Here is a 12,744-nt window from a genome sequence, read left to right as displayed (position 1 = left end):
ATTAGAATAAAGTCCATTTTTTTTTTCTCCAGTGAAAATTTTAGGAATCACTACCCAACTCCAGTTTAGAAAAAAAAAAAAACAAACAACAACAAAACAAAATAAAACAATTGTTTGTTAGGTTTATATTAGACATCCTATGTATTAACATTATTTTTACCGTTTTTATTATTATTGGATAAATACCTAGTATCCAATAATAATAAAAACGGTAAGAATAATGTTAAAATAAAACAAATCATCTATAGTGGATCTATTTGATTCCTACAGTCTCTTTATTGTTCTTGACATCTACTTATCATCATCCTCTCTTATCCCTTCTTTCTCCTCCTTTCTTCCCCTCTTTTTGTATTCCTCCTCCTCGGATCCTCGCCCTCTTTCTTTCCTTCCTTCTTCCCCTATGCTTATATGTATAGGGACCAGCAACAATCAAGGCCTTTCATTTAAGAAGGGCCGGAGACGAAAATTGAGTTTTGCGTAAAACAGCTTTGCGTAAAACAGCTTCAAAGTTTGTTTTTGTATTGGTATTAAGATTTTACAAATGAAAACTTCTTCATGACTAAAGTGTATGTATCAAAAGAAAACAAATCTTATAGTGGTCATGTGAAATCGCAAAGTCCGAAGTTGCCAGCCTAGTTAGCTTGATTGGTAGCGCGTCTTCCTTGTAGGCGCTAGGACGCGGGTTTGATTCCCGCCCGGAGCGAATTTAGCAGTATAAATAAGCACTATTATTATTATTTTCCAGACACCCCTTGCAATAATTCCAATAGTAAAGAGTTAGGTAAGTACTTGAATAAGTTAGGTAAGTTAGTTGTACCTTAACTACCCATTTTACTCTGAACGTCGCGTTGGTTTTAAGTAAGTACACCTGTTATTAGCTCCCACATAAAAAAAAAAAGAAATACACAGATAGGCTGTGGCCCATAGTACCTAAGTAATGCTTATAAGCATATAAATATAAATATTTAATATGTTCTATGCAATGGGCGGCGCGGAACGCGGGGTGGTTCTCCAGTTCCCGATCTATGCGCAGGACGATGGGGAACGGCCTCAGGTCCACGTGAAATCTACACAACAAATCAAAAGGATGAGAGGCATACTACGACACAGACCACATGTGTCTAATGTAGCAGTTGTCTCATTAGATTAGTACGAAACAAAAAGTTCTATGCCCAATGCCTATGCTAATAACTGCAGTGGTGGATAACAAAATAACAACAGACTTCACAAGTGCAAAAATTTATCTACCCACAGGCCCAAATTCTAGGAAGTTTTTTTTTAAATCTATTTCGAGTCTTGGTTTGAGCAGTTGATTCGATGATTTGTGTTATGGAGATTAGTGGTTCGAGTCCTAGTCCAATCCAGAAATGACATTTGGGACAAATAAGTATTTGTTCTTAACACAATCATTTATCTACCCACAGGCCCGAATTCTAGGAAGTTTTTTTTTTTTTAATCTATTTTGTGTCTTGGTTCGAGCAGTTGATATGATGATTTGTGTTATGGAGATTAGTGGTTCGAGTCCTAGTCCAATCCAGGAATGACATTTGGGACAAATAAGTATTTGTTCTTAACACAATTCAAAAACGGCAGTGAAATTCTTTTTTTCTTAAAAAAAAAAAAAAAGTCGGGGTCTTTTGACCAAAGTATCTTTGCAGAAATAATAAAAGGGTTTATGATAATAACTATTGATGACTCATGTGGATGTACGAAGTACGCAGCATCGAAAATTGGCCCCGCTCAGTTCTGGGACCCCAAATTTGAACTTGCAACGTGCATTGATGTTCTGAATTCCTGTACCAAGTTTCATCAAAATCAGATTATCGGACCAGGCAATCGCGAGTTATATAGTGAAACAAACAACCATTTATCTATGTACTGTACATAGAAAGATAGACTAGAAACTAAATACAAAACTGTCGAGTTAAAATATAGACCTCACTATCATTCGGTCAATCAATAGGCGTCGGATGAGAGTCAACAATTAAGTATCAAAAAAACATAGGAATAATCAAAAAAAACATAGGAATAGGAATAAAGAAACATAGGAATGGTAAGCAATAATAATGTCAATAAGATACTTACCGCCTGGCATTGAATACTTGAGGAATGAGACAGCAATCTGCCACTGAAATATCATCTCCCACACAATACTTTCCTGCTGATGAGGAAAGCAACTTTTCCACAGCTGAAAATAAGAGAAAAATATTCATAAATATATTAGCCAGACACCTGAGAAAATCCGAAAGTAACCCGTTGAAATATTTGCAATCGAACGAACGAAATATGATTGGAAAAAAATATGTTGTCGAATGTGGGATTCGGACCCGGGGCCTTCTGCATGGCAAGCAAGCGCGTTACCACTGAGCAATCATTTCTCGCGGTATTTTCTTCTCTTCCTGGGATTCATCTAGTAGAGCAAACATTTTTCCACAAATGATTTGTTCCAAGAGGTTTGATAGAAAGAACTATGACTGCCAAGGTCTTATCGCCCCGAAATCAAAGAGACAGGATAGAGGAAAACCAGCCATTCCGAGAACAAATCTTATCCGTTTAATACAAGATCTGCCCCGGGCAGGAATCAAATCCGCGGCCTAGCGTTTACAAGGCAGACGCACTACCAACCAAGCTAACTAGGCTGGCTGTCCACAAATGAAGTCAATGCCTGATTTGAGAGTTGTTATTACCTCGCAATCCCCTATGTATCCAATGCTGAGCCCATTCTCTCTTCTTCTCCTCTCCCACATAGATGAGAACAGTTAGATTTTGTAAGGGCTGAATCCCGGACGCTATCACTTCACAGATCTCTCGCACCTGGAATGAAAAAGTTAATCAAAAGTTTCATGATATTTTACAAGAGCATTCATGATATTTTACAAGAGCATTCATGATATTTTACAAGAGAGAGGGAGAGAGAAACAATCAATAACAATTTATTGATGAGCTGCCCAGAGTTTGGGTTGCCAGATGACACAGCACAGCATAACTGCTTTATTTAGTCAGTCTGCTTAATTTAGTTGACTGTCAGTCTAGAACAAGTTGTTCCATTACCTATGTAGTGGCATGGAGTGGCCCCTGATCCTATACAAGGGAGTCCTTGACTATGATTTGGTCAATTTGGAACACTGATGCTGGGCTTTACCAACTTGGGATTGAGATAAAATCTCTCTGCATAGAGATAATATGTTTAACTTTACAAAAGGAAAGGAATTTTAATCGTGTTAAGCATATATGCTTGTCACAAATGTCATTCCCTGCTTAATGCACTACGCTAAATTTTATAGCTTGACTTGGACTTGAACCACCAACCTGCAGATCCAAAATCCACCACGCTAACCATTACACCACTGAGGTTGGTCTAACTTTACAAGAACAAAAAATGCATTCCAATCTCTTTGCAGGTGTCTGGCTAAAGTCTAATGTTTGGTTACTTACCTTCCCAATCATTGACATGGCTCTGAGGTGTCCCCAGGAATCCAATGGCAGTAAGAGTTAACAAGGAGGGCAGTGGTAGACTGTGATCTAAGACTAAAATGTAGGTACACAATGGAACAACTTCACTTATCACAGTACAGACGAAATAACACAGACATAGAAGGAGAGGGTGTGAATTTAATTAAATAATTAGATAATTACCTATCTATCAATTAAATTGGTAAGTAATGATTTTTATCAGAAATCAATCCAATAAAAAAAAATTAAAATCGAAAAGTAAACAAAACCCCAACAGCTGACCGGCCGGCCTAGATACATAGGTATCCATTTGCATAAAACGCCGTTTAATTAAATTGAATACCATAAGCCCGTCTTATCATATTTGTACAGCATGAAGCATGCTTCAACATTTGTCAGGCGTTTTATAATGCTAAGTGGAAATCGGAATCTTTTTTCGCGCCGTTGAAACGCTTTTGTCCTTCTTTTTCTTTTATTTCGGCCTAGTTAGAGTCTACCTTGTAAGCGGTAGGTCGTGGGTTCGGTTCCTGATCTGGGTGGTACAAGTTCGGCCATGCCTTTTCTACAAGTTTGGCCATGCCTCGGGATGAACTAGCGGGATTCCGGAGCGAAGCGACGGAATTCAGCTACTTATGTATACTAACAGTAGGTCTAGGTAGTGCTTTTATTAGAGTGTACATAAGTATCACTAGAAGTTAGACAACTGTAGATCTCACTCAGAAAAGTCGCCTTACGGAACCCCTAAAGGTATGATTGAACCGAAATTTTAATAAAAAATTTCCTATAAAAAATTTCCTTTCTCTGATGAACATTTTTGTCAAATTTCATCAACATTGGATAAACCGTTTGAGGGGTTTTATGGTGAAACAGACAGACAGACAGACAGACAGACGAACTAAACGAAAATAATTTGAGTCAAAATATAGACCCCACTTCTATCGTTCAGTTGATCATACATTACCTTGGCTCTCTTATGAACGTCTTGAGGCATCAGAGCTCTCTGCGGTCTGGTTTCTTCCAGATAGCTCAGAACGGCTGGCTTTCTCCTATCCTGTCTTCCTTCTCTCTTCGCTTTCGGGGCGATAAGATCTTAGCAGTTATACAGTTCCCTCTGTCAAACCTTTTTTCCTTCTCCTTAGTTGAGTCAACCGTCCTGAATCTGTTACCTCCCCTGTTTTCAGCCAGTAGGTACCGTTATCTTTATGTTTTGCATTTGAAATACGAAATACCGTCGATAATAAATATGATTGATGATGGACACAAACATTAAACATCACATTGACCATAGTGCATTATGTTTAACTGAAAGTGAACAGAAATAAATTCTCATGTAAATACATATAATATAAGGTTTGTGAACAAGAACAAAAAACGCCAGCATAGTTAGCTTGGAAAGTAGCGCGATAGGAAGTGGGTTTGACATCGATTCCCGCCCGAGCCGAACTTTATCGTAAACACATCAGGTTCGTTCTCATAACAGCTGGCTTTCTCCAGTTCTGTCTTTTGTCTTCATTTCAGGGACAATAAAACCTTGGCAGTTTTATTTCCCTGTATCAAATACACAAAAAGCCCACTCCAAGGCTTAGGTGTAGGGGCAAACAACATCCCAATCCCATGTCTCCGATGTCACAGATTGTTCATATCAGTGGTTCTCAAACCTCGCGGTAGCCTTTTTCACAGAACTCTTTCGCGTTGACCAATGACCGACATAAAGTTAATTGTTGCTTCTCTTTTCAGTGATTTTGAACCCATAGACTGTAGGGGAGACCGGGGCAGGTTGTCACACTTTTTATACTTTTATTTTTTTAATTCTTTTGGTTAACACTTTTTAAAAACACAAATTCGTTCATATACAAAAGAGCATACTCTCAGGTATCCTTCTCATACCTAAATGTCTTTTTTTAACACCAATATTAGGTACCGAAAAGGTACAGGTACTTTTTTGTGACAACCTGCCGCGCACTCGAGGCAGGTTGTCAGGGTAGATGGGGTAGGTTGATTTTTTGATTCTTGTAGCTACAAGTTCAGCAGAGTTATTAACACTTTGACAACCTACCCCACCTGTCAACCTGCCCCGGTCTCCCCTAATGCTCACTATTTTGTCAGCCCAGAACAGAGCACTGTTGTAGGAATGCTGGAACAAAAAATACACGGGAAGGTAGAAAGGATTCAGAAGAAAAGTTAAGGTAAAACCAGAAGGGGAGGGTGAGAAAAATAAAAGGAGAAAGTTAGAAGAAAGAAAGACAAGATGGAAAAGGTTAGGGACCAGTGTCGACTTATCATTCGTTTACCCACCTTCAAGATAAAAGGAATAATGGTTAAACATTCCCAACAAAGCGAAACGTGATTTTCCAGTTTATTTAGATTGGTTGGTGGACCGTCTGCCTTGTAAGCGCTAGGCCGCGGGGTCGATTTCCGCCCGGGGCGGATTTTATCCTGAACAATACCGTTAATAACAATAAAATAGTAAAAGAAAAAACGGTGAGCGCCGTGTCAGTGTATTATAACAGCCCTTACACTGTATTTGAAACAACTGACATTGGAGAGAACTCTATTCTTCGAGTAAACTTTAGTATATTCCATGATTTAAAGATCAAACTTTATTATGGATCAGATAACTTGTACATATTAATAACTGTTGAGAACTCACATATTTCTGCCTGTCATTATATCAATGATGTACTAGTAAACAATTGTTATCGTGGTAATTATAGCACTGATCGAGATGCTAAGTTATACATGACTTTGAAAAGTCATCATCAACTATTCATTTACGACCAGATGGCTTCCAAGATTCATAATACCAATATTGTACCTACAGGCAAGTTGACTCGTATAGCACAAACAGAACCGAGACTATCTAGAGACTATTACTATTATGATCGATATACATATTATGCCCTTTTGGAATCATATCCCTCCACAATTATCTCCCCGTGGCTTGATTTGGATAACAATACGTCAGTGATTATCTTCTATGATAGACAACCTGGTTCCAAAGTAAATGTATACGTAGAGGAGCAAAACACAGATCATATAATACACCTCGTTCCCAAAGAGTCAGTTGTAACGAAAAGGAGTGACAGATCTGAGAATGTTCTGGCCAAAGTGAATCTTATATTTCCTGAGGGATGGACAAAACAGAAACGAATCAAAGTAGAAGCTGAAAACTTTGTTATCCGCATTGGAAACATATGGGAAGAGAGATATGTTGACATGAGTAAAATAAACATGGCAAAGGTATGTGTGAAATCGGATCTTGATGAAATTTACAACACGCTGGAACGCTCCTCGGTAACTGACAATGTTATAACGGCAATTAAAAATTGAATTTTCGACCTTTTAAAGTTACTTTTTTGGAGTTTTGACCTCAGATTTGGATTTTTCACAACTTTTTACATAGGAATCGACCATTTATTAATAATATTTTCCCAATTGCAACTGCTCCATTAGTGTTTCATCATAACTCACGAACGGTTGAGTTGGATGAAATTTTACAAACATGGTTCAACAACAAAACTACAGTAGAACCTCGATTATTTCAACTAATTGAGACCGGGGGTAGTTGAAATGATCACTTTCTACCATCTTTTCCTCTGATAACATAGGATATCCTTTGAAAGATAGATTTTGGAGTTGTAGGTAATAACAGAGTTGAAATAATTGAGGTTCTAAAGAACTAAAAGTTAATCTAGCGTGCTAACACCAATTCCTAATAAATCACTGAAGATAAGAAACGTTTCGTGTGGTTAGAATCCGGATGGGTGAAGTTCAGTACACAGAGTTCAGAGGTGTTACATTTAATTAACAAGATGATTTTTTAATCAATACATATTAACAATATTATTATACACTAGTGGTTGGGCCTCTTACACTAGATAAAATTGGATTTCAGAATAATAATCCAAAACACCATTTTTTACTTTCCTTATCCTATAATGTAATCGGGTCAAATTTTCGATGGTCGCGGGAGTTTCTCGTCTTTTTACTTTCCTTATCCTATAGGAAGGAAAGTAATGTAATCGGGTCAAATTTTCGATGGTCAAATTTTAGTGCCAAAACACGTTTTGAGGTCCCTAGAGCCTAAATCCAAAGTTTCAGCCATTGGTCCGTGTGTGTATCTGTGTGTCTGTCTGTCTGTAAACAAAATATCTCGAGAACGGTAAGAGTTAGCGACTTGAAATTTGGTATGTAGCTGTCAAATGTGACAAGGATGTGACACGAAACTTTTGGTTAAGATCGGTGCTGCGCTTGGCGGTATTTTGACCGCTTTTTGGCGGTTTTCAGCTATACCGACTAAACGGTTAGATAGGTAAAAGTTTTAGGGTAAAATAATACTCAAATAAGCATCATTCAATAGGATAAGGAAAGTCGTGTGATGTTCACACCAGATTTTTTACATAAAGCTAAATCAAAATTTTTAAGGTGTACCTTCAAAATCAAGCCCCCCCAAAAATTTAGGCAAGAACCGCCTATGAAAATGAACCTTCACAAAGTTACTGAGTCTACCATCAATAAGTAAATATCAGTTTTTCTCGATATTAGAACACTAAATGGGTATCTAACGAATTTGTTCAAAACAATAAATATCAGCAATATGTATGTATGTAAGAAAACGACAATAATAATAATATCCGTAAAGTCCAAGACAACATGGCCCTCAAGACGGCTGACTCCAAGTTGTGTCAACTACGACTGTTCAAAATTTCCAACCCACCTATCCTTTGGAACATTGATTGTTCCCGGATAGATGGGCAGTGTGTACCGTTCTTGTATGAATGTGAAAATAAAGGCCATAATAATAATAATAAAAAGTCATTTATATTTTATTTATTAATTTTCTTTTCGGTTTTCAGATGTTTCAACTGGCTCGCATTCGAATATCCTCTGGCGAACTGAATCACTCTTCAAGATGGAAATTCCGATTTCCGATCGAAGAGAAATAAGGTGACCTCAAAGTTGAAGGACTGAAGATGCCTTGTGTACCAAATGAGGATCCCAAGAAAAAGGACTGAAGATTTAATCAAGTAGAAAAGCTGGTTCAGTCGGTGATGGTTATAGTCACACCAAAACAAACCGCTGACGGACCCTGTTATTTTTTGATTTCTCTCTCTCTCTCTCTCTCTCTCTCTCTCTCTCTCTCTCTCTCTCTCTCTCTCTCTCTCTCTCTCTCTCTCTCTACGTTTCCGAGTGAGAAAATCCCATTTGTCAAAACAAGGGAGACCCAGTGGGGAGCAGAGGGGTTAAAGATTGAGAGGTAGAGGAGGGTACACTGAGGGTTAAAACAAATCTTGTGTGTCTTCGAATTCCAATAATAATAAAAAATGGGATCCTGGATTTTTTTTTTTTTTTAAGAAAAATAACCTATGAGGAGGAGGGAAAGGAGAATAAAGAGGAGGAGAAGGAAGAGGAGGAGGAGGAAAAGGAAGAGGAGGAGGAAAAGGAAGAGGAGGAGGAGGAGGAGGAGGAGGAAGAGGAGGAGGATAGAATAAAGTATAGGTGGGTACCTAGTTGAAGGGCGAGCTGAAAACACCAAAGTCAAAGTCGGTATTGGTGGTCTTGACATCTCCACCAATATATTTTGTAAGAATTTTAGCATCTCCACTAATAACACAGAGAACACCAACAGAAATGAATTCCATGATAAAGTAAGTCTAACTCCACCAATACAAGATGTCTGGGTATTTTGACACTAATAAGTAGGGAGGTGTTAGGTATCCAAAATTTTCGCTTCTATAATACCATGGAGATTCCTTTTCGGAGATTTGAAATGCGGTCTAGCGTTGAATTAATCCTACTCAAAAGCCAAGGTGGCGTTAACCTCAGCGCCAAATCCAAAATCCAACTGTCCCTACAGCGAAATATTATTCAAATACCGGTGTTATACCAAATCTAAAATACCAGTTCCCCCTACGGCGAAATATTATTCAAATACCGGTGTTATAATGCCGTCATCGTATACCAATAAGAAGAACTTTGGATAATTGAGTTCCAGCTTCCAAAGCTCTGTTTAGGTTTTTCGGTGAACTTTAGCCTTAGCCACCTACATACCTGCCTTAGAGAAAAAGGAGGAGGAGGAGAAGAAGAAGAAGGAGAAGAAAAAGGAGAAAAAGAAGGAGAAAAAGAAGGAGAAAAAGAATAAGGAGAAGAAGAAGAATAAGAAGGAGGGGGAGAAGGAGAAGAAGAAGGTTCCAGCTTCCAAAGCTCTGTTTAGGTTTTTCGGTGAACTTTAGCCTTAGCCACCTACATACCTGCCTTAGAGAAAAAGGAGGAGGAGAAGAAGAAGGAGAAGAAAAAGAAGAAGGAGAAGAAGAAGAAGAATAAGAAGGAGGAGGAGAAGGAGAAGAAGAAGGAGAAGAAAAAGGAGAAAAAGAAGGAGAAGAAGGAGAAGAAGAAGGAGAAAAAGAAGAAGAAGAAAAAGGAGGAGGAGAAGAAGAAGGAGAAGAAGAAGAAGACGACGATGAAGGAAAAACATTTTTTTGAAGCACTTACAGAGGAGGTTCTTAGCTGTTTTGCTAATACATGAGGAGTCGTTACAAGAAATTGCCCCCTAGGCTCGGAGTAAATGAAAAATTTCAACGTCAAAAAAAAGTCTGATCTGAGGGGGAAAACGTAAGATTGGAGGCAGGGAGAGAGAGAGAGGAGAGAGAGGGGGAGATTAAGAGAGATAGAGAAGGGAGAGAGAGAGAGAGGGGGGAGGGAGATTAAGAGAGAGGGAGAGAGAGAGTGAGAGTACTTTCTGGTGTCAATTATGAAATGGATGGCCTGATTGCCCCAAGGTTATGAACTTGAAAATGTGATAAGCTTCTCCCCTCCTAACTCTCTCCGTCCCTCCCTCTCTCCCCTCCATTTCATCCCAGGTTCCCCACCCCATTTGCTTGTCATACGGGATGGGGATGGTAAGGAGCATTGCCTCCCAATCCGGAGTCTTTGGGTTTGTTTTGGCCTGACAGAAAATACTTATACTTTCTAGTTTCTACTAGCAAATTTATTTTAATTGAGTCTAATTTCCTTCTCACCATTAAAATGTAAAGGAGATGATTATTGAATAAATAAGAGTAATACCTAGGTGGGAAGAGGAAGAACATTTTTGATTATTGAATATTAGGTGAGCTTTGCGTCAATAGAATTCAATTGAGTGGCTTGGTCTTTGAAATCTTGTCGAAAATGGTTGGAAATTTTCCTCTGGGGCCGAGAACTATCGTCTGGATTTGCAACTCTCCACGTACCGGCATTTCGTAAGTGTAAACCCGACCTTATAATGATAATTTAATTTATAAATCTTTGGAGGAGTCAGCCTAATTATATTTTATCTTGGAACATAGCACGCCTGCCTTGTAAGCGTTAGGTACGATTCCCGCCCACCGCCCAGGCGAAATTTTATCGTAAACAGATAAGAAGGACCAGTTCCCAGGACGAACCTTTGAGACGATAAGACCTCCGGTGTTGTTTTTGTCTCTATCGAACCTCTAATCTGTTTGGTTAATTTCAACTTTTTAAGCCAGCCAGATTGCTCAATCTATTTTCATATTTAGATATTTAAAATGAACCTTCACAAAGTTACTGAGTCTACCATCAATAAGTAAATATCAGTTTTTCTCGATATTAAACAATAAATATCAGTAATATGTATGTAAGAAAACAATAATAATAAAAAGTCATTTATGTTTGATTTATTCATTTTCTTTTCGGTTTTCAGATGTTTCAACTTACTCGAATTCGAATATCCTCTGGCGAACTGAATCACTCTTCAAGATGGAAATTCCGATTTCCGATCGAAGAGAAATAAAAGGTGACCTCAAAGTTGAAGGACTGAAGATGCCTTGTGTACCAAATGAGGATCCCAAGATAAAGGACTGAAGATTTAATCAAGTAGAAAAGCTGGTTCAGTCGGTGATGGTTATAGTCACACCAAAACACACGGCTGACGGACCCTGTTATTAAAATCCGCCCCGGGCGGGAATGGAACCCCGGCCCAGCGCTTACAAGGCAGACGCGCTACCAACCGAGCTAACTAGGCTGGCTATCTTCTTTTTTACGGTGAGCTAAGACTGAACTGCCCCATGACTAATTAATTCCATTCCTGTTTCACCAGATTACGAGAATGAGATCCAGCCTGCTGAAGACATGGCCAGTACATTGACAGCCGGAGTCTCCACATCTAGTCCTCTCATTACCCTGGTCCTGGGTTCGATTCTCTCTCTGTACTGTTTCCTGTAAATCGTCTCTCCCCTCCCCCTATCTATCCCCCCCACCTTTGCCCTGATGGCATGCAGGCCTGTATAATATTGTGTAGGTAAATAAATACCTCAGACACCTAAGTACTAATTACCTAAGACTTCGAGTAGGTAACTAAAACACTTCATATCTAAAATACCTATACAATATAAAAGGGTATCATTAATATTATTTGTGGTGTAGCTGTGAGGTCCTCTCATTACCCTGGTCCTGGGTTCGATTCTCTCTCTGTACTGTTTCCTGTAAATCGTCTCTCCCCTCCCCCTATCTATCCCCCCACCTTTGCCCTGATGGCATGCAGGCCTGTATAATATTGTGTAGGTAAGTAAACACCTCGGATGCCTAAGAAATTACCTAAGACCTCGAATAACTAAAACACTTCATATCTAAAATACCTATAGGTACAATATAAAAGGGTATCATTAATATTATTTGTGATGAAGCTGAGAGCCTCTTTTTGGGGTTTTGTGAAGTAAATATCAAAATAACTTTTACTCTTCACTGGTTTTTTTTAACACTGATGATGCCCGAAAGGGTTGAAACGAAAAACGAACGTTGTAATATTGTTAAAAATTAAAACTCTTATTTATTTCATCCAAGTCATTACAGGTATACGGGACCCAATTGGTAGAAAGCCCGGGACCCAATTGGTAGTCCACTACCTTAAGAAAAAAGGTCATGGGACCGAATTGGCGTTCTTCCTCTTCTTCTTCTCCTCCTCCTGTTATTTGGGTCAAAAACTTCCAAGTGGGCACCCATATTTTCAAAATATTGAGAGGTAAACGAGTAAAAAAAAAAGTCACAACTTTTTCCTTTAGGGAAATTTTCGGAACTGCTTATGATTTCCTATGGTTTAGTATCTAGGCGCTATTTCAGTTTCCAAAAGAGAACTGGTTCTGTTTCCGAAAGTTTCCCTGAAAGGAAATACACCCACACTACTTCAATTTGATGGAATTTGGGACGATGTTAGTCATTCTCTATTATAGTTACATAGCTTTGTATTATTTAGTGATAATTGATAAGCATAAGTTAATATTTTTGTACAGGTTACAT

The 12,744-nt window shown here is 38.5% G+C and overlaps 1 protein-coding gene across 1 annotated transcript; it reads right to left on the bottom strand.

Moving 5' to 3' along the window:
• Positions 1-443: 443 nt before the first annotated feature.
• Positions 444-6,036, bottom strand: LOC103524947 (probable maleylacetoacetate isomerase 2). The gene is made up of 7 exons (XM_026820203.1): positions 5,971-6,036; positions 5,406-5,587; positions 4,415-4,499; positions 2,688-2,814; positions 2,086-2,188; positions 942-1,067; positions 444-486 (listed from the first exon to the last, which is right to left on the bottom strand). The coding sequence occupies exons 1-7, from the start codon at positions 6,034-6,036 to the stop codon at positions 444-446; spliced, it is 732 nt and encodes a 243-aa protein (XP_026676004.1).
• Positions 6,037-12,744: the final 6,708 nt, after the last annotated feature.

The sequence above is a fragment of the Diaphorina citri genome, unplaced genomic scaffold (genome assembly GCF_000475195.1).
Source record: "Diaphorina citri unplaced genomic scaffold, Diaci psyllid genome assembly version 1.1 scaffold128, whole genome shotgun sequence".
NCBI classification, from domain to species: Eukaryota; Metazoa; Arthropoda; class Insecta; order Hemiptera; family Psyllidae; genus Diaphorina; species Diaphorina citri.
This window is presented reverse-complemented; position numbering and strand designations above follow the sequence as displayed.